Source organism: Cygnus olor, chromosome 4, assembly GCF_009769625.2.
Source record: "Cygnus olor isolate bCygOlo1 chromosome 4, bCygOlo1.pri.v2, whole genome shotgun sequence".
Lineage (NCBI taxonomy): Eukaryota > Metazoa > Chordata > Aves > Anseriformes > Anatidae > Cygnus > Cygnus olor.
The window spans coordinates 7,376,324-7,402,282 of NC_049172.1; the positions used below are offsets into that span (position 1 = coordinate 7,376,324).

A 25,959-nucleotide genomic window follows, 5' to 3' on the forward strand; every position below is an offset into this window, starting at 1 on the left:
AGAAGGTTATAACACATCTTTGTTACAGATAAAGCCATGGAGAGCCATGTAGCCCCAGTGACAGAATGGTCTCTGGTACATGCACTGCCAGAGCAGCACCCTGACATACCCAGCAGGTATGAAATGGGATGCAGGAAAATGCAGCCAAGGCAGGACCTCTGCTATTTTGTGCCTCATCTGTTAGCCTTGGAGACTGCAAGGTAAGATGCAGCTATTTCAACTTTCTGTTTTATCACGTATTTTCCCTGACTATGTGAAAGAACAAGAAAGAACAGGGGTTACACAGATTTCCATCTGTTTCTAATGACTTCTGTATGTCACAGAGGAGAAAACGCTCTTGCAAATGGAGCTCCAGTTTGCCCTGCAGACTTGCCTGCCACCTTTAGTGGCTGCATCTGACTCTGGAGCCAAAGGTTGAGTACCATTGGCAGATTGTGAGCTGGGGATGAAGGAATGTATGGAGTTTTCTGACTAGAACTAAAGTACATGTAATAAGGTTCTGATGGAAAAAAAATACTTGGGGGCACCTTGAAGAGTGGGATTGACAAATGTAATCTGTTTAGCTATACTTTGTTCAGTATAGTCTCTTGCACTTCTTTTTTTGGGCAGTATCTATTCTTACCTCGTCGGTGAGGAAAGAGGGATCATATCTCTGTATGGCGGTGGCAGCAGTGTTGCTGATGTGCCCTTCTTCCGACTCGGCATACTTCAGAAGCAGTGGAATTGCTTCAGGAAGGAGTGCGTTCTTCAGTGCCAGCAGGTACATCTTCACATTGTCATCTTTCTTAGCCTTCTCCAACCTGTTTAGAATCAGCTTTTTGGCTTCCACAACAGCCTAAAGAAAATCAACAGCATGTTTAAGTGGTGGTCATAATTTTACTCTCTCTCTCCTGAGAAACAGGAACAGCAGGGCTGGGTTCTAGTCCATTTTTGGTTCAGCACAACATTACACAGAGCTAGTAAAAGTGTCCTTAGTAAACTGCATGTTGCTGGCTTCCTTCAAACTATAACCTGTGTGGCCAGAGTGACATGTGGTTCCATAGACTTATCATTCATTTCACTGGGAAGATATCAAATTAAAGTATAAAGATGGCAAAATAGATGACATTATTAAAAAAACAAAAGTTTCTCTATTAAACAAAGGAGTTTATGGGCTTGTTTTAAAACAGGTAGGAATATGGTGCCTGTGTCTCTCATGCTCTCCCGGTAACATCAGCAGGGTTCATTTACATGTCTTGCAGACCAGAATGTGGCCAGCAGTGAACAGCAAATACTCACTGGAAGCTTGCAGCCTTCTCTGTCACACAACTTTCTGATGAGCGCTCCCATGACAATGACAAGAGTTTCTCTGATTTCTTCATTTGCGATATCACCCTTGAACTTAGACTGTTAGGCAAAAGCAACACTGTTAGTACTTCTGTCTAAGTATGATGAACCACATGAAACCCATCTGGACTGAATGCCTTCATTTCCTGTGGACGTTAGTGTGCCACAAAGGCAGTGATCACCTTAATGGCCTGGGCTCAGGCTAAGCAGAGAACTGCTCTAGCATTACACATAAAAACTGAGTGCCATGTTTCACCTGAGTTACACTCAGTGTCTCAAGTAGTAGAAGTAATTTTGTAGCCTTTTTTAAAAATAATATTATTTTGAAATAATATTATCGTGTTCAGTTCTGGGGCCCCCATCACAAGAAGGACACCAACATATTAAAATGAGTCCAAAGGAGGGCCATGAAGATGATCAAAGGGCTGGAGCACCTCTCCTGTGAAAGCAGGCTGGGAGAGCTGAGGTTGTTCAGCCTGGAGAAGAGGAGGCTCCACGGAAACCTCATAGCAGCCTTCCAGGAAAAGGCCTCCAGGCCTCCAGGAAAGCTGGGAAGGAACTCTTTGTCAAGGGGTGGAGGGATAGGACATGGGGGAATGGTTTTAAACTAAAAGAGCATAGATTCAGATTAGATATTAGGGAGAAAGTCTTTACTCTGAGGGTGCTGAGGCAGTGGAACAGGTTGCCCAGAGAAGCTGTGGCTGCCCCATCCCTGGAAGTGTTTAAGGCCAGGTTAGATGGGGCTTTGGGCGATGTGGCTTAGTGGGAGGTGTCCCTGCCCATGGAAGAGGTTTTGGAATTAGTTGGTCTTTAAGGTCACTTCCAAACCCCATCTTATGATTCTATGATAAAATGGTGTTGGGACTTTAATAAGGCTTTTCATCCTTAATTGTTTTGCTTGGAATTATGTTTGTTTTCCATGTAGTAAATGTTGGTAACATTTTACAAAGTAAATAGAGCTTTGGTCTGGACCTGTGAATTTTGTGTGTTTCCAGGCTATATGCTCCTGGTGCACTTAAAGGAAACCCTGGAAGGGGTAAGGAAAGGAAAATTGGAAGTATTGTATTGGTTTTGTCCTTTGACTTACAGTTAAAGATTTCAGGAGCATTTCACTGGGGTGAGAAGCAAATCCACAGGCATACAGGAATCGCTCCTGAAGGATGGAAGTACTTGCATCCTTAAAGTCCAGAAACTCCAGTATGGCTTCCAGTGACTCTGGGGTCTGAGCAGAAGTTATAGCATCCACTATCTGCGGACTACAAAGATGTGGAAATGAACATATTGTAATGAGCTTTCATTTTGTAATGAAAATACTGAATGCACTTTGTTGCACATAGAAAGAATGAAGCTATTGTGCTAACAGATCTGTTTTTAGCAGGTAAGAGAGAATTATTCTTGTTGGCCAAAACTGTTTTTGAACACAGTTCAAAGTGAATTCTTCCATCTCAAAATAGCAGATGGACTCCAGAAAGTATTCATATCCATGGACAAAAATATTTGGATTTATGCAAATACAGGAAAAAAAATGCATTCAAAAACACAACTGTTTAGAGTGTCTTTAAGTTCACAGGGCAAGGTTGTAAATGGAAAAAAAAAATGTTTTACTTCTACAGAAGAGGTAGCAACTAGAGAAAAAAAGGGTTCTATACTAACTGAATTACTTGCAGGTTTATCTTTGTTGTTAACATCTGCTCTAATTTGCTTGAAAAATCCTGACTGTAAAGTGGAACTCAGAAATGCTTTCCAACTCCCTAGTCTAGGTGCACATGCTGGTCATACCCAAACTCCAATCTAAGGACAACATCCAGCCATGAACCATTGCCTTCTCTGCTGCATTTCCATTTGAAGGAAACCAATGGGCAAGTCAAAAACAAATCAGAGAATGTTTCAGAACAAGCAACTGTGATAAGAAACTCTGCCTAAACTACAAAACATGTTTGCTTTGCATTCTTAGTGGCTGAATAATATGATGCAAATATACTTTATTACAAAAAAAAAAAACAAAAAACAAAAACAAATAAACAAAAGAACCTTCTTTTTCCTGTAGACAGTAGTGAATACTGTTTTTGGATTGCTAGGACATCAGCAGTAGAACTGAATGTTTTCATGCTATTTAGCCTTTTGCAGGTTTCAGAAACTTAAACCTTCTGAAAGCTTGTTCATGATGACTTACAGGAGTTCTTTCTTTTCACTTTTAATGATCTGCAGAATCTCCTCTTTTGTAGCTTTTCTGATGTTCTGAATGAAGGACAAAAAGCTTCTTGCTGCTTCAGCTTTGGAAAGTTTTTCAGGATGCATGTATTCTTTGATGCTCTGCCAGTGTTCAGAAAGCTGCAAAATAATTCACATTATGTCAAATCTCTCAGATCATGGTTTCGGTTCTCAAAATCATACTTGATAAATGCAGATATGTGGGCCAGCTATTGCTCAAATTAGCTGAAATCCAATATATTGCTAATCCTTTAGCTAAGTATTATCTAACTTGTGATATCCCAGTCCGCGTATCTTCAAGACCTTTCTCTCTCTCTCTCTTTCTGCTTTTTAGTATTTTCATAATAATGTACATTGCCTTAAGTACAATTTGTTTTGAAACAAAATGTAGTTATTTAGAATGTCCTGTCACCTGAATAAGGTGAACTTCCTTATCTTGCAAATTTACTGTGCTTTCTGGTGAATATGGTGTTTGCCTTCTGTTCCCATTTTCTTCTAAGTCAGATTTTTTAATGTGGGAGATGCAAAATCCTCATTCTATAAATAAATCACAAATTCTCACAAGATGGCAATTTTCTAAGTGGTTTTTGTGGAACAGGAGTAAATGACCCACAAGTAATTTGAATTTCTTACTCATAAAACTGCATAAGATATGCAGTTATTGCAGATTTGTGTTTATTGTACAAAATGGTAGTTAAGAAGGTATTAGAACAGGTACCTGCTTCTTCATCTGTTGTTGCTATATTTACTCCCCATGCCACATTTCTGTCCAGAGTGAGCCAACATGGTTCCAAAGTACCTGTATCTGTCCTTCCAGCTGCGCTCCTATGAGAAGCTGGTGCAGGTATTTTGACCTTTCCTCTCTCACTTGCCTTTGCCTCTGTTATCTCAAATTATCAAGAACATTCCTTGGTGAAAACTCAGCTGTTCTCTGCAGGAGTGTTTACTGCAGTTTTCCTGAGTGGGAAATAACACTAGCACCCATCTGACCTTTACTAAAATACTTCCCCTGTTCATGGGTTTTGTATTAGGCAATAACACTTGAACCTGCCATCAAATAGAAGTATCATTCAACAGTACAGAGTGCAACCTGCATCAACTGTAACAAACAATAATTAGGCAACCATGATTGAGACATAGGATATTTCCTGGGGATTAACAACCAGCTGGGAGGAGCTCATGTTCTGAAGCACAGATGGGTCTGTTAACCTCAACTGGTGATTAGTGCACCAAGGTCAGTGTGACTATTATAAGCTGAAATTGGATAAACATATGGGCACTTTCTATTCCCACTATTGAAGTTGCACCATAGCCCAGCAACAATTCTCTGACTTCATTAATCCCTTTATTTTCTCCTGTGCAGAGCCCAGTTCTATGGGTTTAGCCTACACCCTAGGGACAAGCGAGGTAGGAGATGTGAACTGGAGCCATCACAAGCAAAAGAGAGTGGAGACCAAGTCTCCCTCGTTTGGGGGTGCTCTAAACACTCAGCTACTGCAAGGAGCAGCTGCCTTCTCCTGCAATGATCATGACTTTAAAAAATAGCACCCACAGTTGAATTTCACTAGGGTTCTCGTTCTCCTGATGTGAATGTCAGGCTGTTTGGATTGAACAACCCAGGGATTCAGGCACAGATGCACGCACTGCCCCATGGCAACTCAGCCAAACTCAGACGGGAATTGGGTTCCCTCTCATCAGACCACAGCACTTCTGGTCTCTCTGGGAAAATTTGAGCCAAATCGAGAGATCCTAAATCAAGCAAGACTTGGTTTTGACTGCTGGTGCCTGTCAGCCTTACCAGCCTACACAAACGTCCCTCAGGTTAGGTGAGCCCAGCCCATGAGTCCATATGGCACATGAAGCTGTGTGGATTACTAGTGGCTTTCCTGCAGTGCTGCACCTAAGCTCATCAGCTTGCCCTGCGTGGGGGCTGCTAGTGCCAGCAGAGTGCTGTGAAATGCAGCTAGAGCTGGCTGCTGTGGGCAATTAGGATGCATCTCTGCTCCATCAGCATGGGCTTGGCCAACATCTGGGTTGGTATTTAGTCCCTCATCTGCAAATCTGCAGCTGCCTGCAAATCTTTCTCCTCCTCCTACTAAAAGTCATGTCAAATAGATAAGGGAACACTTGCAATGCAAAGGTTGCTTGTTGGACATTAAGTACTTGAGCAGTGAGAGGCACCTTCTCTTGTCAACCACTGCATGGCTTATCCTGTAGCTCTAGGCACACAGAGCCCAAAGCCAAATTTTTCAGAGGTTGTCTACACAAGAAAGAACAGAAACAACTCCATTTCAGGAGGGGCAAGCGTCTGTTTCTGTAGGAACCATGATTATAAAAAAACTGTAGGAGCCATGAACTCTTCTGAAAAGAGCATGCTTCATGTTGATGTGTAAACACAGAAATCTAGGTCTAAATTTAAAGGTAGATGTTGGCCATGACCTCACAGAAGCTAGTGCTGCCACCTGTGAAATGGGGCTGATAATGGTTGTTTTACCAAATTCATAAAGCTAGAGACAAGGCTTGTTACAATTTGAAAAGGGTTTTGAAAACATAAAAATGTACAGCACACCATGTCAGCATGGCATTAATGTATACTATGATATATAAGTACCAAATGTTATGTTGCTGCTTTGGATACAGAGTTCTGTTTATAGACCCTATCTTTTCATAGCAGTTACTGTAAAATACAGTGAGAAAGCAGAACTTCATTCTCATCGTGCCATTAGGTTTATAGCTCAGTCCCCAGGCACAGCTCTGGAATTATACCCTATGTTTGTTATCTTGGTCTGGAAATTATAACCATTATAAGAAACTCAGTTCCAAGTGACAAATTGGTCAGCACAAACCCCAGTGGGCAGAGTCTGGGGAAGAGCACCTGTCTCTGCTCTGTTTTAGACCCCTTGATGTTCCGTACTCAGAACTGCTTCAGCACGCATACAACATAAATTCTAATTCATTTTCCCCAATATATTTTTTTAATCTTCTCTGCGGCTCTGCATGCTTTAGACAAGATAAATTATTGCAGTGCAATGTTACTTCCAAATAGCTAGAAAAATTTCCAAAATAGTAACGAATTTACGCTCATCAGAAATAGAGGACTCAAATTATGTGTGCTGAATAGACACCTTATCCTGCTTATCAAAAACTGACAGAGAATAATAGTCTTTAAAACAATATTCCCATGCACTCCTAAATTCATTCTACAATGGTAATAGCATTAAAGCTGTTTGCTAACTATCACTATTGCAATTTATATTAATGGATATGATGAATATTATCAGTAAAACAAAAGATGATGTATTTAAAGTAAGTTCTTACTGTACCAAGGTCTTAGTAGATTTCAGATGTTTTACATATGAAAAAAAAAAAACACTTTTTTTTTTTCCCAGGAGGGGAGAGATGAGAAGAGTACTGGACTTGCCGATAATATTAAAGCACAATTTCATATTTATAAAATACCTATAGAGTCTTTTAAATAAAAGTCTTCCTTCATGGTCAAGCAGTTAGAACAGGCAGATATATTCCCACAATTTTTTTTCCTGCCTTCTGGATGGCTATCTACCTTTAATTTCTAGGAGCAGTTCAGCTCCTCCATGATAGAGAATTGTTTATAAATACTGGTCATCCATCTTTGTAGTCATTACACACCCCATTAACCAGAGGATAGAAGTTTCTGCCAACTCAAGGTTGGCAAATATGAGACAAAACAAAAAGGTGTTGCATTTCTGAGAAACACTGCACTTAATTTTTGAAAGACACCAAAAAGGTCGATACTTTCAGAGGTAGATCTTAAAACACCCTCATGTGGTGGAAAACCATTGCAGCACTACAGTACTGCTCCCTGCTCTGGGGAGTTAAACATCTCCTAGTGGACTGCTTGGACAGAAACTTCTATTTCACGCTTCTTTTGCTCAGCTAACCAAACTGATGTCCAACAAGTCTGCGTTTACTTACTGAAGGACACTTTTTGCATTCGGATTTGACTGTCTCTGCTACTAGGGGCATGGACACGTAATTGGAGTCCAAAGTCTTGACAACACCAGCAGCTTGCTTCCCAGCGATCAGTCCAGGGCCAGCTTGTACTGACTTCAGTTCCAGTCTCTGCCTGTGCATCCATACATTGAAAACACCATTAGAACTCAAACATTTCAAAGAAATGCAAAAATCACAGGGAGAGGAAACAAAAAGAAACCCTCCACAGATGAAAAATACAGAACAAAGAATTACTAAAGTTCTTGGACTTGTTTTAAAATGTTCAGATCATGGAAAGTCTACAGCTTTTTAGGTACTAGAAATATTTAACCCTGGTGGGATTACTGCTAGAGGAGCATGATATAAAATACCTAAATAACAAACTTTATAAAGTATGGATCTATAGTGTCTGATAAACTGCCTTCAATAACCATAGACATTCTGAAAAGTTTCATGTATTTATTTATAAGAAGATCTGGAAATTGGGTTTTTGAATTTTTTTTTTTTTTTTAATAGCATAATGTTAAGGAGATGCCTGAATCATTTGTCTTATATGAATATCACCAAGCTTTCAGTGTTTTACTGTCTGGAGTTGTACACAGACCTAGCTTCCATTACTGTTTCCTTTCTGTGCAGCTGATTTTTTGATTTTTTTTCTATCCCTCTGATTTCTCACACATAAGAAATGAAGATCCATTTGGAGTATTTCTTAAGCAATGAGAGAATGCAGAAACAGAATTCCTACCAAAGTAATGAATTGCTTAAAATGTTTTGGACAGTTGCAGCTGTTTTAATTTCATTTCCTATGAGTGCCATTATTTATTATTTGCATCTATTATGGTAGAGCCATTAATCAACATTGGACTAGGTACCATATGGATATGAAAGAGATCTAAATTCTACCTGAAGAGTTTACAGTCTTAGATCTTAATGCTGTAAGACATACACGTGACCTGACTTGAACCATGAGTTTCTGCTACCATCAATAACAGTCAAATTGTCCAACTTACTTTGAAACTATTTTGGCATTTGTTTTTCGTCGGGAATTCAGAAAGAAAACATAATTCTCTTCTGCCTTAATGGATTTAAAGAAACTGTCTTCCAGCACATAAATTGTGGCAGATGTGGCTTTTGTGCTGACATCCAAGATCTGAAAGTAATTAAAAAGTAAACCAGAAGAAAGGCTAGTCAAACAACAATCTAGGAGAAGACCTCACAGTTCCAAGTCACAGCAAAACTCGTAAAAAATATAGTGAAATGAAGAAGGTGCACATGGGTTGACAACATCTTAGGCTAAGCCTGCAAACTAGGATCTCCCATATTTTCACAAATTCCCTCTACAAGAAGAGCCACTCACTTCTGCACCATGTGTTTCAAATTCAATACTTACGAGAAAGGAAAGTGTGGTGGAGAGGAAATTATGGAACAGGCTGTAGCTGAGAACATGACTGGTAATTTAGTTGAAAATACATTTTATATAAGATGGGAAGCTTTTCCAGGAAAATCTCATATAAATGAGATTGTCATGTTCACAACTGAGGAGAAAACCAACCACCTTGCTTGATCTGTTTGTATATAAATTGAAGTCTTTATGGCAAGCGTGAAAATCAGGAATTCAGTCATTGTGTTAAGTCAGTTTATGAACAGAGCATATGCTACCTTTGTACTTCTCTGAGCTGAGGAATGTCAGCTTCTGACATGGAGAATCCCAGTGCCTGCAGCATGTGTCCAGCTTGCACTCACTAGTAACCACTTAGAAAGACATTTACTAATAGTGAAGGATCATTAAGGCCATAGTAGGGCTTCAGGAACCTCTGCAGCATATCTCCTACATCACACCTATTCATAGGGAAGCCTTTATTTCCTACGCAAACCCTACAGGGCTCCACCCAGGAGTCAGGATTTTGCTCAGCATTTATTGTGTACACTGAATGCTGTGACTTAGAAGCTGAGAAAAAGGTAACAGTCGTCGCTATTTGTTCAAATTGATGTGAATTAGTTTGCTGGACTCAATGTCAGCTGAGACAAGGTGGTTTTCACAAGAGAATCCATTTCCTGTTCTCCCTGTGGGTACCACATATGAAATTTGTACTAGTAATACTATAAATGCACATGTGGAATTTGCTTTACGCAATGCCAGAAAGACCTTTTGAGAAAATGACTAATAGCTAATAAGGATATATTTTAAACAGGCAGAACAGATTTTACCTTGTAGAAGAAATCATACCTTGTTGTGGCTGGTAAATCCCGTTTTTTCTATTTCACAGGAGTCCAGGGCTTTTATTTTAGTCACTTGATCTTGTCGCACCTGGTAAGTAGTATTGCATTTCCCAGATATGTCCACCTTGAAAAATAAGAATTAGATTAAGACTATTTCTTGAATTTATCTTTTGGACCCCAGAACACCTTCCAAAGATGAGCCATATTCTCCACTGTTGACAGTTTGTACATGAGATGCTGTGCTGTTTGTGTTTGGGTTTATTTATCAGTTTTGAGGGTAAAGAGAGACTACTGCTTTATTTTTCCTTGTATTGGTGTTTCTAAATACCTGTCTTAGATATTCAGGGGTACTTTCCATTATTTGGCTATGAAGGAAAGTAACAAAGTTTATTTAAACAAAAAAGTTTGGAAACAACTGGCAGATGGCACGAAACGTAAGAATTTGCATTAAATTCCAGCTTTGCTCATGTTGACAGATGCAAAAGTTTAACTACGTGATGCAGGTTAAATGGTTGTGGCTAAACCATTGCTAACTTTGTATGGATGCTTGGTTTGATTTAAAATGGTTTTATCCATTGAATCAAATGAATTTAAACATCAGTATTATCTCTTTTATAGTGACGTGGTTTGAGTTGGTTTATTTCCAAATCCTGCTAAATTGATTAAAGTACTTTAAATCAAATGGATTTCACCAGTTCTTTAAGTTAATTTCAACTTGACTTGTGTCAACAGATATTCAGACGATTGTCCTTCCACCCCCAACCTCAAACACTATCAAGGGGCTGATTTCTGCCACTCTTTGTTCTCTCTGAAGCCAGCAGGAGCCACAGCCCTGCCTTTTAGATCAGGCTGGGCTCTGCCTGTTTCTCTGATGATGGTTATCTTGCCAGATATAGCACCATACCTCACGAGAAGTACCAGAGTGCAGCTGTAGCTGGAAAAGGCTAGCCAGACCTCTCTTAAGATTTTGAGTAAAAGCATGTTCATTTTGATATGAGTAGAAGTTTTGGACCTGTAGGAATAAAAAACAAGTATGTAACCAATGTGGTTAAATGAGAGAGAGCAAATGCGGGTCCCCTCCATAAAATCCCCTTTACTTTTTCTGTCCGGGAAGCTGAATTTGGACCTGTTGTCCTTATTTAAGCAAACTACAGATGCTGGAGAGCCTGCTGATACGACTACAAAGATGTAGCTTTGTTAAGCAGCTGTACCTAAGACTGTTTCAGTGCGGTGAGCATCTTTCCTGCCTGTTAATTGAGAATTTAGAAGTAAAATGAAAAACTTTGCATAATTTCACACGTGACTTCTTTTCCTGCATAATCTTCAAATAATCCCACCCCACGTGCACATAATATCTGTTGCACTTTAATCACAGGTTACAAAAACTAGAATGAATCATAGATAAATCACAGAATGACTTAAACGTGTCAAACATATCACAACCTTTGAACTTCATGGGCCAACTGTTGTGCTTCAGCCTCTCCTCTGGCAACAAAAGACTTTGCTCCTCCACCTGGCATTCAAGGTGCTTTAAAGATACATTTTTTTCAGAAACTGTAAGCCAAGTCAGCGTGTTATCTTGGGGCAACCCTGGAAAGTGAACTCACTGTGCCAGGGGTAAAAGTATCAAAGCACAGAGAAATCATAAAAGGAGTGTATAGACCCTATTACCTGAGAAAAAGCCCACGTTTTTAATACTACATCTCAGTCTTAGCATGTGAACTTCTTCTGCCAGCGTATTTGCAATGTACTGGGAGCAGATGTATTTTGACTCTGTTCCTCCAACACCCCAGCCTTCCTTTAGGGATGTGTACAGTTGGGAGCCAGTGCTGTCCCGTTTCTTTTTCTGTTGTGTAAAACTGATGACAAGGCTGAGTCTGAAAGTTACTGAGTAGACCTGATAGCAGCTGCAAAGCAGTAGGCTGAGCTGGTGGCCAGGGTATGTGCTCAGTGCCTATTTACAGCAGGAGGTAAAGATTCTGCTGGGATAGGGTGTCACAGCCCTTGCTCTGCTCTGCAGAAAAGAAAAGAGAGCATGACCTTCAACCTTCCTCCTTTCTCACTGCCCCTCTGCCCATGTCCCACCTGCTCGGGCAGCAGAAGGGAGAGCAGAGCTGTTGGCTTAATGCTCCCAGCCACGAGCAATGGGAGGGTGGAGGAGCATGGAGAGGAGGCAAGAGGAGCTGTTGCTCAAACCTTGGTGCTCCTGGCCCAGAGTGCAAGGAGACAAAGGAGAAGCTCCACAGAAAAAAAAAATAAAAATAAAAATAATAAAAATGAGGAGATGGATTTGCTTCATTCCCTTTCCAAGCAAGGCTGAGATGCTGAGAGCTACAATTAGACATCTGTGCTCCTACAAAGAGAGACTGCTTCAGTGCTCTTTCAGGGCAAGCTGCAAAACCCTGGCACCAGTCGAGCCACACTTGCTCACAGTCCCTTTCCTTCTCATTTTTGGAGACAGTTTCCCAGTAGATGAGCAACATGAAAGGTTGCAGCTCTTTCACCATCAAGCACATTAACGTGAGACCATTGAAACATCGACAGGTGACACAAGTCAATAAGCAAACCAGAGAGGTGGGTAAAGCAGTCATGCTAAAACATCTGTTAAGGGTTTAAAGAGATTAACACTACTCCTCATAGACTTGGTGTAACTCCCTCATGACAAACTGTATCGCCCTTTCTGTGTTCAGACCTTGGATAAAATCCTGGCCTCACTGAAGTCAACAGAAAAAATCTTACACAGCAACTGTGCATATATCTGCATATGTACCCAAGTGTTTGTGGCCAAGATGGTGTTTACTTACATCTATACAGTGTCCTCAAGCCACAAGAGGCTTGGGATAGAAGGGCCCCTTGTACAGCTAAATTACAGCCTGCCCCAAACTATTGTCTTTTGTACAGAAAGATAGGACACAGTGGCATATCGAGAACACCGAGAGGATAGTGAATTGTTAAATTCTCCAAGTCTCTCATTAAAGATTTGCCTCAGGTGTCCTCAGAGACTGAGTGTAAATTTTGAAAAAGGGAGTCTTACTTTTCCACGGGCTAACTCAAGCACCATGGGCCTCTGTAAAGCTGCCAGATATTCTTTCCCGATGATCTTCTCTGTGTTTTTTCCTTTGAAGATGTTTTTAGCAGCTGGACGTTCATTCACATTTTCAACTTGGACATTCTTTATCTAGCAAAGAAAAAGCAGAGAAAATTCAGTCTGGTATTGGCCTGGGGTAGGCTGGGTAGACTAAATCTCCTCGAACCTAAGTACCAAAATGAGTCTCTAGCAAATGTCATTTTTTTTCAAAATGTTCAAAATTTTTTCAAAATTTCTAGCAAATGTCATTTTTTTTTTCATTTTTTGTCATATTTGTGGCTAGAACTGAGGACTTCAACCTATTGCCCCTCACATAGGTGCTTGCACAAAAGTTGTTTGAAACTATAGAAGCCATATGAAGCAATTTCAAAATACAGGAGATATTTTGAAGTTCTGGCTTAGGATGTTAGATACATTCTTGTGAAGTTTTATTCTACAGGAAACAGCTAATTGAAGAAGCCATTTTTAGTTGATGAGACTATGAGAGAATAAAAGATTTAGCTTATCTTCCAAAAACAAGTACTTCAAGATAAGATTAACAATTAGATAAATGCAGAAAAGGTTGGACATGTAAGTTGTGTGATGGCATTAATTACCGTAACTTTCACCAACTGGTCATCATCATTGTCAGGATTTCTCCATAAGAGGTTGACATCCACATCAGAAGAAATCCGGTAGCCTGCACTTTTCTTCAGGGACGCTTTAGCCCGATCAACATAGACTTCAGCAGTGTAAGAAAATGTATATATTTTGTCATTACTTAAGCTTGGTCCAGTAGTGTGCCCTGTTTGGAAAGCAAAAACAAAGTTGTTTTAGACATGACTAACACAATCTGTCATTCTCTCTAAAAAACACCTTTAGAAAAATTAAAAATGCAATTGTCAGCAAAAGATTATGGGACTGAACTTGCTCCCCTTGCTTACAGAGACTGTCCTACCGCAGCAGTTGTTTTTAATATCTGTTTAAGTTGACGCTAATCTCATATATACAAGGTAAGAATGTTCACAAAATCCTTTGTTTTAGCTCTACATTTAAATATACAAATAGAAGAGAGTCAAAATCTTTACTTTGGCTATGTTATCATTAGAAATGAATACAATATGATTTGCAAATCAAAATATTGTAATTAATCACACAATTTGTCTGCTTAGCAATTTGAAATATACTGAAACCATTTGTTGGAGCCAATGGAAATTGCTCTCTGCACCTCTTGCACATTTATTGGGAATCTTTTCACTGAGAGCCTTGCCCAGGAGTGACATGGATGTAATGAAGACACAGAGAAAATATTTTTAGATGCAGTAATTAAGCTCTTGTTCTTCAAATTAAAAGACTGTTCCTGTAGCTATGCTTCTCCTGTGAACTAATGTGTTTTAAGGGATATAAAAAGACAAAATCTAGCATAAATGAAGCTTACATACCTAATTTACAGTGCCATTTCCATTTACATTAGTAACAAACTAATGGAGATGCTGTTCCCTAGGGATTCAGTTTCAGTGCTGTTTGTGTAAAAGATATCTGTAGTATACAAATGGCTTATTTTTCTTTTCCTTTGCAAAATGACCTGGGGTGCCCTATGTCCACATCCTTTCCTGTCTTCTCTTTCTCTGCTTTCACGCACAGTTCTGGGGGGAACATGTAGTGCTACGACACCAGCCTCAGGCACAGGAATTAAGACCATGCCCCTAAAATATGGCTAAGGAAAATCAGTTTCTTCTTGAACACCCCTTAAGGACTGTGTTACATATGATATACATGACATTCCTTTCCACTGTTTCCAAGGGCTTCCCTCCTGTGCTCTGGATGGCTGCAAAGGTCTCTTCCACACAAGACAAACTGATGAACTCAGTTTGCAGAGGGAAGGGAAGAGAAGGGAAGGGAAGGGAGGAGAAGCTGGCTGTACACACAGTGCTGTTACATCCGCAAAGTAAACACACATGCAGTGACCTTAGGTGCTATCTGTAAGTGTCACAGAACTAGTCTCTTGCACCGAGTGCTGCATTGCTGAAACCAGCAGGAAGTCCTACTTTTGTAGGTATGAAGCAGGAAAAAAAATGCACAATAGAGTTAATCTAAGAAAAGAGAAGTCCTTAGGGAGATGCATCTCACTCTTATAAGTGCAGAAAAGAAAGAGAGAAAGAGAGAAAGAGAAAGAAAGAGAGAAAGAGAAAGAAAGAGAGAAAGAGAAAGAAAGAGAGAAAGAGAAAGAAAGAGAGAAAGAGAAAGAGAGAGAGAAAGAGAAAGAAAGAAAACTCTACCAAAACATCTCAGACAAATTCTTAAGCATGCCGTAATGTAATCAGTGTGTTCAAAGTCCCTCACAGAGAATGAACAGGCTATCTTGATTCATATCATGTTCCTCGGTGTTTTATTTGACTCTGTTAAATAAACTTCAAATCACTGCATTGGTAAAAAGGAAAAACAAAGTATTTTCTTATTCAACCATCAGAAAAAAAAATCCCATCTAATCCCAGTTAGGTGGATAGTGCAGGGCCATCATGGCTGGGCAGATACATTCTGCAGTGCTCAAAGAATCCAAAAAGCTGTGTTTTTAAGGTTTTGCTCGCTTCTCTCCCCTGTTCACTTTGACGTCACAGCAGTATGTTAAGGTCAGCTTTGAAGAACCTTTCTCTGAGGAAAACAGCAGCCACACTGAGTCTGGCCTGCAAATTGTGAAAATTGGCACAGCTACACAGAGGTAAACTGACTGAGGATTTACGCCAGCTGGAGATGTGGCACAGCAAGTTCAGTAATCCCAGGGGAAGCAGCCTGTTTGTGTGGGGGACCTCAAAGCTATGGCTACTGATTTTTTTGCAGGGACACTAAAGCATCAGGCTGGCATGCGGTTTTGCCAGTTTTGCATTTTGTGTGTGTGTCTGCTTAAAAAAAAAAAAGGAAAAAAAGAGGTGTACAAACCTTCCTTCAGGTTGCTGTGTATTTCCTAGCCCCTTCCCTTTGCCCCTTCCCCTCACACTCCTATCACCTTTGAAACCACGTTGCCTTTGAGAGCAGAGAGCATTCAGTTTGTGCCCAGGGAAGAGGAGCACCTCTCAGGAACTGCCCTGCTTCTTTGCAGCAGCTCCTAGCAGGCTGCTTCCTGGTTCAAAATGTGCTTCATTCGCAGCAGAAATGGCAGCATTGGTGATTTAGCATTCACTGAGGTTTGGCAGGGGCCACCCGCTATGTGCTTTCTAAAGGCAGAGGATGACACAGTCCCATCTAAAGATAAAAGGTGGGGGAAAAGCATATCCAAGAAAAATGATCTGGGTGCTGAGAGACATAAGTCTAATTAGTTATGGTGAGTGGTGGTGCTTTTGCTCACGCTCTCTTTTCAATTAAAGGCAACTTTCACCTATCTTCTTCCTTCTCCCACAGTTCACCCCACAGATCTTTTTTTCTTTTGGCAGCAGTTCCTTCCATCTTCCTCTCTTTCAACAATTGCTTGTCCCCATATACAAATATACTGTTCCCTCCTGAAGGAAAGAGATGAAGAAAGGACACGGGCAGGCAGCTTCTTGCAAGTGTCATGAAAGAGATGAGTAATTGCAAAGTATTTCTAGGAGCTAGAACACTACTAGCTTCTGAAAGCTTTCACCATTTCATATGTGGAAAACGTTGTTCCCTGGGCAGAAGAGGCTTTTAGTTGCAAGACTGGCATCACTGAGAGCAAAGTGTGAGCCAGTGATGGATCATGGTAAGAGAGGAAGCCGGGATGAGGCAGTATTGAAGGCAGCCCCAAGGAGTTAGCACTTAACCTGGCGGAAATGGGGAAGCCAAAAGAGACAATAGGATAGCACAGTCAGATTGAGAGGTAAGGAGGAAAATTATGCCTGAGGGACAAAGGCACAGGTTTCACTGCCCAGCACCAGCTTTCAAAATAGCATTACTAAATATTCATGCTATCTTTCATGAGGAAAACTCTGGTACTATCTCAGAAGGAATATTCCTATTCCTTTCTAATAGAAACCTTAAAAAAACAACCAATTATCCATACTGCCTTCACAGGCTCTTTCCTTTGTACCCAAGGCTGTGATCCTTGAGGTCCTTATAGCCATTTCCATTTCAGCTGGTGGCAAACATCCCACTGCCGGAGCAAGGAGGAGGATCAGACATAAAGACCATGTTCAGCCGCACTGTCTTAGGGTCAGAAGTGCATGCTTTCAAGGTGGAGTGCATAACACATGGTTTGACTAGTTACGTTAAGTGTCTGTCATTAAGAGTAACATGCCAATTCTATAATTAAATCATGATACTGTATAATACAGAAGGTTACACTGCATGGGTAGAGACAGCTGTCAAGTCCTGTGCCTTTTATTAATACATGCGGCATGCACAGCATGCGTGTCTCTAACTACTAGCTGGCTCTACCTTCATAAATCATATTTGCCACTGTTTCTGATATTGGATAGCTTCAAAAAGCAAAAGCCAGCCATTTATTTGAAAATTGGAACTGCAGTAGGAAAGTTTCATGTGTGTTGATTTAGCTGACTCAGAGCTGCAAATTTCTTTAGCGTTTCTAAAAGGTAGGTGGACTGAAAGGCAAAACACTCATCCTAATCCGAGCTCTGTCACGGAGGCACTAAGTGGCCTTTGGGCCGGTAATTTAGCTCTCAGTCTCTCTGCACAAGAGATAGATGAGACCTTGCAGAACTGAATGGGGGATAAACTAATGAGAAAATGCTTGCACAGTGCACTGGGGGTGTAAAGTGACAAACAAATAGCACTTCACATCAATAAGTTTTGTTTAACTGACATTATGGAGAAGCTGAGAAGAGTAGGCACCAGAAACGTGGCACATCAATATCTAGCCACAAATGTTGCTTGGCAGTTTTACGAGAGTTTTCTGCTGCTAGAGGAACTGCCTGCAGACTTCTTTGCTGTATAACTCCTGTCATAAGGGATAGGAAGGCAGGCAGGAAGGTTGCTGCTCTGTGCTTCCCCAGAGGCAGTGTGTGAGGCACACTGAGAGCACCCCTACCACTTTGTTAACAGTTTAACTCAGGCCTGGGTGCTCCCCTGCTTCCCTTCCCTCCCTGCAGAGGACATCCATGTTAAACTAAAAGAATAGGTGTTGTCTAATGTTGCAAGACTGCTGCTCCTGTAAGTTTAATGTCAGATTGTCCACAAAGGGCCTCTACTGAAAGGCAGTTTTCCTTCCTTCAGTAGGCTGGCGCTGCTAAAGCGGGCAGTCTCCAGATTTGGTACCCTTGACCTTTGTGCAGGACACCTGAGTAAGGCCCCGCTCTTAAGGCCTGTGCAGACATCCAGGTTTTCATGCCTTATTGCAGATCAAGCTTCCAGTGAAATTAATGGGATGCTTGTTACTGACTTCAGTGGTAGCTGAGTCAACTGCTCAGAAAGAAACCTGGAGAGCCCAAAGCACTTCCTGGCTCTGATCCACCAGAGCACTTCTGTGTGCTTAACTTAATAGTCCCTCTCCAGCTGGTGCCCCCACAGCATGTCCTGACTAAGCAAGGTCAAGATCCCCTGTTTCCTGGCTCACACCACCAGTCCTGTGCACCTCAAAACATCATCTCTTCCCTTCCCAGTGCTGACACGAACGTTACAAGCACCTAAACTTTTGTAATTAACCGCTGCGTTTGGCATTACTCAGGCATGGCCGAGGAAAGATGTTCCTTTCTGATGCAAAGCATACATCTGTGCATGCACACTGGCTGTGCCATGGCTGACCTACCTTTAACAGAGGCCGAATACGTGGAAATGATGCAAAGGAACAGCACAGTTAGAAGTATCATGTTGGACTCCCCCGAGCTCCTGACTGCAGCATGAAGTGTGAAAGCCTCCAAGAAGAGAACTGCTGAGAGTGGAGCTGTGCTTGCAGAGGGAGCCGCCGCGCCGGCCACCGTGTTTATCTAGATGTAGTAAAGGTCAGATTCCAAATTCCACACTCAGGTACTAAGTTCATGGAAGGACTTCCAGTTAATTATTAAGAACTAAGGTAACTAGGGGTTTTTACCCATTCTATTGATTGCCTCAGCTTTCATTTTTGAATACTAGTGCTGTGCGGCCACATTTCTGAGCAGTGGAGGTGGCCTCCAGGCCTGGCAGAACCAGAGCTCCCCGCACTCCTCCTCTGCTTTAACAAACGTGTGCTGGGGTCTGCTGCTGCCAGGGGCCAGGTTCTGCCCACTGTTCTCCACCCTCGTATATCAACTCTGTGGGCAACCAGAGGAAGATGCTTTATAAGGGTCTGGGAGCAGTTACATGGGATTCTCTATTAGCAGCCCCTGTATTACATCACTCACTCTCAGACACATGGTCTGATTTTTTGGGTGGTCCTTTGGGGACCCAGGAGTTGGGCTCAATGATCCCTGTGGGTCCCTTCCAATGTGGCATATCCTATGATTCTATGAGCACTGCAGCAACAGGTTAGAGACTGAAAAGATGAGACAAGCCAGCCGCTCTGCCCCACCCTGATGAATAACAGCTGCTGTGCTCAGTCAAGCAACAAGGCAAACTACGTCCTCCTTTTTCACCTGTATTTTCCCCTTTCCTCACGTTCACTTTATCTCCCAATAAGCCCCAGCCTGACTAACCCAAGCGTTTTCCCATTTCCTCTGAGAGCAAACCCCAGCCCATCCCTCACTAAGCCATGCTGCCACAGGGCTCGTTAAGGAAACCCTTGTCCCTCAGATAACGGCGTGGCAGCGAGTTAACCCCCAGTGCTCCTTGGCACAGCCTGTGTGCCAAAATCTGTGCAAGGGCACACTCTCCCCAACTAACAAAGCCTCCCTCATTCTGCACAGGGAAAGATCTGCTCCTACACATGTAAGTAGGGATAAGAGAGAGAACCATGAGCCATCACCATGCTCTTTCTCTTCATTTTCAGAGGTTGTTTTACCAATATATATATATATACACATATATATTTTCCTTCAACAAGCTAGGTCCTCTGAATAGCTCTTGGTCGCAGAATAATTTTTCCACTATAGCCTGGAGTGCTACTTGCATCGTCGTTGCATTACAGCCTTAGGACTTTTGGCTGGCTGATAGCTACTAATATCTCTAGTAAAATGGTGCTGCCCCAGGCTGTATTTAACTGCTAGCAATAGGCCATTTCTGTCATCAGCTCTTCTGTATTAGCGAGGAGCTGTGAGGTGACAACAGCCTTGGATGGTATAAATGCCTCCTTCATTGCCTTGTGCTGACAGAGAAGCCGAGTATGGTGGATGTAAAATGTCATGCAATGTTGGGAAGCAACAGGGCTGCAACAGGTCTCCTTGCTCATGCTTATTTCCACACATGGTGGAAGCCCCCTGGAAGCTCTCTGTGCATTGTGTGTGTGCTTTGACAGGGAAAGAGGCAGGGAAGGATGAACAGAAGAAAACCTTGGGGCTGTGCCTGCTGCTCCCCAATTTATTGTTATGTACACTGCTTCCGCAGTGCAGGCTGTGAAGTGCTCCTAACAAAAGGGTCTGGAGGCAGGGCCTCATGTGGACACCAGTGAAGGAAGCTGAACAGAGCCCAGAGCATGTATGGACCAGACGTGCTCCAGGAGGCACCCCCCAGCCTCTATGGACATCCCAAGAGGCAGGATCTCCCTGTTGATTTGAGTATATCCCTGACTCCATAAGCCAAGTCTTGCACCCACCAAAGTCCACTACACAGAGAGGTTGCAGGATCAGTCCCTTAATGGATGCCTCACGCCATGCTGGCATCTGTATTAAGGTCAAAGTATTACTGTTGCTGCGCATTTTCCAGAGTCCAAACAATAAAGCTCATATCTTTATATGACCTAATAAAACTAATGAGATTTCCTCACATCTTCTGGGTTCAATGAAAGAATTTTGTCTTCTCTTCATAAACAATGGCATGAAGCTTGTGGTTTTCACCTCAAACTTTCAGCTGTGAGCACCAAAGCATCCAAGTCTGTCTTTGCCCTGCAGCTAGCACCTGCATGCCCTGACATTGGGTGTTTTGGTGAATGATGCTCCCAAGATATCCTCATTTCTGCCCTGGGGGGAGGCAGACACACAGTCAAACCTGTCTAAAGGTGAGTCCTGCGTGTCACTCACATCCTAATCCTTGCCTCCCTTGCCAGACTTCAGTCTACCTAAGGAGGTCAGCAGAAGGCGTTTCTTCCCCCGTCCTCCTTCCACCCACTCAAGTGCTGCCAGACGTCATGGTGTGCAGCCAGCTTGCTGTTTGATCTCGAGATGTCACGTTATGGCTACGTCAAAATAATAAAATTCAGCTCTTTCTGCACTTCTGCAGCTGTTCAGGTCTTTGTTTTGCTTTGTCATCACTCAGGAAACGTTGCATGAACCTGTGTTGGTGTTTGAGGACGTAGGGCTCTGGATGAGCAATACTGCCACTTTGGAAAGCGCAATGTGAGAAAAAATAAATAAATGTGTAATCAGTTTCTCTGCTCTAAGACACACATGAATATTACGTGGATTTGTTAGATGTGGGTTTGATTTTTCAAAAAGGAAAGCAAACAAATGGATTTCTCTCAGTAACTGATTGTCAGCCGTTTAACGATCAAATGAAAATGAAGGATTCTTCACAGGGACAGCGGTGCATTTGGACTTGCTGAGTAGTCTGGTGTGCAAATCTAGATATTAATAGCAACACGAGTGAGGTTTTAAGTGTTATAAATTACTCTTTAGTCAGAAAGAATTTGTATTAAGTCAATTAGTTTATTGAGTAAGCGATCAGCAAGCAAAACAGCGCTGGGCGGCTGGGGAGCCCATGCTCCTCCAAACGGCACGCAACTTCCCCCTTTTGCAGTCCTCTTCTATCATCAGGCTCTTCCAGGGTTACGTGGCTTTCTTCTACGCGGCTGCGTCAATTGTTGCTAGGGGGTCGTCTCTGTCCCTCTGGTGGTCGCACAGATGAAGGCAGTAGCAGTAGTTTTCCTCATTTCTCTCTCTCATCTCTATTTGGTTATGTTAGTCCTCAAGACAGGGAAGTAGGTTATCGGTTTAGCAATCTACTATTTATACAATGTTCCTTTAGCCATGTATCCGAGACATCCTGTTTCTGGGGGATGTCTCAGCATTTCAACCACTGTTTGAGCAACTCCCTTTGTTCCCTTCTTAATGTAGCAAAATAATGAACAAACATTCTTATTGTCAATCACAATCCCGCCTTTTTCTTTTAGTTGCTTATTTTGTTCATTAATTCTATGTATGCCTGGTGGCTGAGCATTAAAGTTTCTGCATCCTCGTCCGTATTTATAGGCTCATATTTAGCACGGATAAGCATCAAATGCGCTGCCTCTAAACGGCTTTTTACAATTGCGATTACCTTATTAAAAATACATGGTCCAAAGGTTAACCCTAGCACTAACATCAGTAGAGGTCCTGCTATTGTTGATAGTAAGGTTGTAAGCCAAGGTGAATAATTAAACCAAGATTCGTACCAATTCTGTCTGGCTTCAATCTCTCGTTTTCTCTTTTCCAGTCCTTCCCTGAGTTTTGCCATTGTATCCCTCACTACTCCAGTGTGGTCTGCATATACACAACACTCTTCCTTTAAGGCTGCACACAGTCCGCCTTGTTGTAAAAATACCAGATCTATCCCTCTGAGATTTTGTAAGACAACCTCCGATAGTGACCTTACAGATTTTTCTAAGGCAGTAATGGATCGTTCAATTCGAGTTAGATCTTCATCTACAGCCACACGTAGGGAGGTGAACTCCTGGCTTTGTCTGACCAAAGAGGCAACTCCAGTACCCACCCTGGCACCTCCCAAAATTATCAACGTAGCCAGGGTCACAGCCGTGATTGGTTCTCTCCTTTTTAAATGATAATCCGCTACCGTGTGTCGTGTATACACATATTCCTCAGAATGGTACAGAATTCTTGGTACAATTATTACCTGTACACAGAAACCTTGAGACATATTAAAAAGCTTGAGTGATAAGCAAGGAGTAACACCCATCGACGAACAGACCCATCTAGTGTTATTCGCTGGTATTAACCATTCCCCTCTGTCTAATTGTGTAACATTTTCTATAATACTACATAGATGAAGCTTCTTACTAGGGACCGTGCCTACACACCTGCCATTCCCAGTTACTTGCGTCAATGTTATTCCTACATCCCTTCCCCAATTGCACTGTGGGGGGTCAGTTTCGTTCGAACGGGTGGTCTCTCCCAGATCCCCAATAGCATCGTAATATGGGGGCCTTATATCAAGGCATAGCCAGCAAGGTCTAGGCATGTCTGGGTTTGTTTGGTTCAACAATTGATAACTAGCATTCATGATTCTCCACATGTTATTTCCAGTCATCCCCTCATTTCCCGTCTCATACTCCGGACCCATAGATTTACTAGCAGTCTCCAGTGGTTTAGAGTTATTAGGCGTTAATATTCTAAAAGCTTGTGTAGGTCGAATCCCCAAAACACTCCCCGACAACTCCTGATTAGGTCCCACCTTTTGGGGACTCCTAGTCTCTTCTTTCTTTATATAGACTATGCCTCCCCTGTCAGCTCCAGTTTCATAAAACCTGATTCCCCATTGTTGTCCTAGAACCCATCTTTGATTGTCTGGTTGAGTTACATTGATATACAGAAAGCTACAATTTCCTGAGTAGCCTGGGCTGGCCCTTCTACCCAATTGCAAAGTATGCCCACCATTATTCAGGCGTTTACATCCTGACGGCCCATATCCTACCCTTAGGTATTGATCTCCACCAGTCTCCCAATCTGTGGCAATAGTCTCACATCCCCAGTGAGCACAATAGTATTGATTTGGGTAATTACAGTATGTTTTTCCTGGGTTAGAGCTTGGGCACAAATAAAAACTCGATCGATTAGAACACATGCTTGTTCCGTCGTGGCCCCACGTCACCAGATCACATAGCGAGACATTGAAGCTAGGGCCCCCAGTAGTGGTTATCTGCTGAATAACATGGTGATCTTCCCATCTAATCAGGCTCCATTTAAAAGGTTTGTGAGGGTGTGCAGACCCAGAGACAGTGGAAACAATCGCACCCATTACTATGTATTGCAAAAAGTGGCTAGGGCCCATCTTCCAGAGTTCTTTACCTGACCACGTAATTCCCCACCGTTTCACTCTCTGCCTCACTTGTCAGTTCGGTTGCAGTGAACTACAAGGTGCAGGTTCTTCCCGGCAGCAGTAGTGTTCTTCAGGGGATTTTTCCCGGTAACCGCGAACTTTCTCCAATCAAGGTCCCCATTCCCTCTTTTTACGATACATAGACAGTCAAATTATACTTATCGAGTTCGTTTCAACGTGAGCATTAAGTCGTCAGGGCCTGCGACCGCTTCCCATTTGCTTTTCTGGATCGGTCCTTTCATGCGACTGGCATGCGTCCACCCCCTCTCAGCCGTCCGGATAGCCGTCTCTGTAGTAAGTAAAACAACATAGGGGCCTTCCCATTGTGGCGTTAAAGACGTTTCTTTTCATGTTTTAATTAGAACCCTGTCTCCAGGTTGTATCCTATGAAGTGCTATATCTAACGGGGGACGCTGTGCCACCAATCCTTTCGCCTGCAACTCCCCCTGTCGGTTCATAAGCTGTATTAAATAAGGTTTTAATTGGGTATCCTGTACTTGGGGATGATCAGATGGCATCTCTAAATCATAAGGCATACCATACAGCATTTCGAAAGGTGAGACTCCGACATCGGCTCGGGGCTGTGTACGTATATTCAACAATGCAAGTGGTAAACATTTTACCCAGGAGGTTTTTGTCTCCATCATAAGCTTTGTTAGTTGCCTTTTAATTTCACCATTCATTCGTTCTACCTTTCCAGAGCTTTGAGGGTGCCACGGAGTATGATATTCCCAACTTGTCCCCAGAGCTTTCATAGTCTCTCGGGACACTTTCGACACAAAGTGAGGACCTCAGTCAGAATCAATTGTTTCTATAATCCCGTACCTCGGGATAATATTTTCTAATAATATTTTCACCACGGCATGGGCCGTTGCCCTCGCCGTTGGGAAAGCTTCGACAAAGTGCGTGAGATGGTCTACAATTACTAATAAGTATTTGTACCTTCCTACCTTTGGAAGCTCTGTGAAATCTAGTTGGATTTTGGCAAAAGGTCGGTGTGCCAATTCCCGACCTCCTAACACTCTTTTTCTCATATGTTGGGCGTTCACTCTTCTGCAGACAAGGCAGGCATTTACAATTCGTTTTGCTACATTGCATATTCCAATGCACATATACTTTGTAGCAAATTGATCCACTAGTGCTTGAGTTCCCCAACGAGTGTTTTCATGAAACCTCCGTAGCACTCTTAAAGCTGCAGACTTAGGGAGCATCTCCCGTCCATCGGGCAATACCCATTTACCCTCATCGGTCTCTTTTATACCCATTTGAGTCATCTTATCCTTTTCTGGCAACGTAAAGCAGAGCAATGTATATATAGGTCCGTGCAAGTAGCAATGCGTATATTTCCCTTCCTCCTCTTCCCAGAACGGGCATCTACATTGTATGGCATCAAAACCAAAATCCTTCCAGCAATCATAACATGGAAATTCCTTTAAGTCTTTTCCACAGTCTGGGCAATCTTCCCTCGTTTTTATAATTCTAATATTCATTAGTGCTGCCCTTTTTGCCTCCTGATCTGCCAGGTTATTACCCCTAACCTGAGGGGTGAGGCCTTTTTGATGCCCTTTTATATGTACTACGGCAATTTCTTTGGGCTCTCTGATAGCTTGTAAAACCTGGGTAATCAGTTCCTCATGTATTAAGCCCTTTCCTTGTGAATTAATGAGGCCCCTCTCTTCCCATATATTACCAAATGTGTGTACCACCCCATAACCGTATTTTGAATCTGTATATATTGTACCACTTTTATTTTTCAACAATTTTAGGGCCCGCAATATGGCATATAGTTCACAAGCTTGGGCTGACCAGCTTGGGCTCAAAGGTCCAGATTCCACTATCTCAAATGTTTTCCCGTTTACCAATGCATACCCTGATTTTTGTTTCCCTTCGACTATTCTTGAGGAACCATCCACATATATTTGTTCACTGATGGGTAATTCCACCTCCTCTAGATCAGGTCTCAACTTCGTTTGTTCTTCTATATTTCGGAGGCAATCATGTCCTAGGGACTCATTTGGTTCCCCATAAAGGAATTGAGCAGGGTTCTGTAAGGAGGTTGTTTCTAATGTTAATTTTGGAGAGGAAATCAAAATTCC

The 25,959-nt window shown here is 42.1% G+C and overlaps 1 protein-coding gene across 1 annotated transcript in view; it reads right to left on the reverse strand.

The window, feature by feature from the left end:
- Window positions 1–18,940, reverse strand: part of LOC121069948 (microsomal triglyceride transfer protein) — a 28,712-nt gene extending 9,772 nt beyond the window's left edge. Inside the window, exons 1-11 of the mRNA XM_040556482.1 lie at window positions 18,513–18,940; window positions 13,414–13,601; window positions 12,764–12,907; window positions 10,634–10,741; window positions 9,737–9,853; window positions 8,520–8,659; window positions 7,492–7,642; window positions 3,500–3,657; window positions 2,414–2,582; window positions 1,279–1,386; window positions 623–835 (exon numbers count right to left, since the gene is read on the reverse strand). Of these exons, the coding sequence (XP_040412416.1) occupies window positions 623–835; window positions 1,279–1,386; window positions 2,414–2,582; window positions 3,500–3,657; window positions 7,492–7,642; window positions 8,520–8,659; window positions 9,737–9,853; window positions 10,634–10,741; window positions 12,764–12,907; window positions 13,414–13,601; window positions 18,513–18,573 (1,557 nt within the window). The 5' untranslated portion in view covers window positions 18,574–18,940. The remainder of the gene's footprint in view (window positions 1–622; window positions 836–1,278; window positions 1,387–2,413; window positions 2,583–3,499; window positions 3,658–7,491; window positions 7,643–8,519; window positions 8,660–9,736; window positions 9,854–10,633; window positions 10,742–12,763; window positions 12,908–13,413; window positions 13,602–18,512) is intronic.
- Between the last annotated feature and the right edge of the window lie 7,019 nt (window positions 18,941–25,959).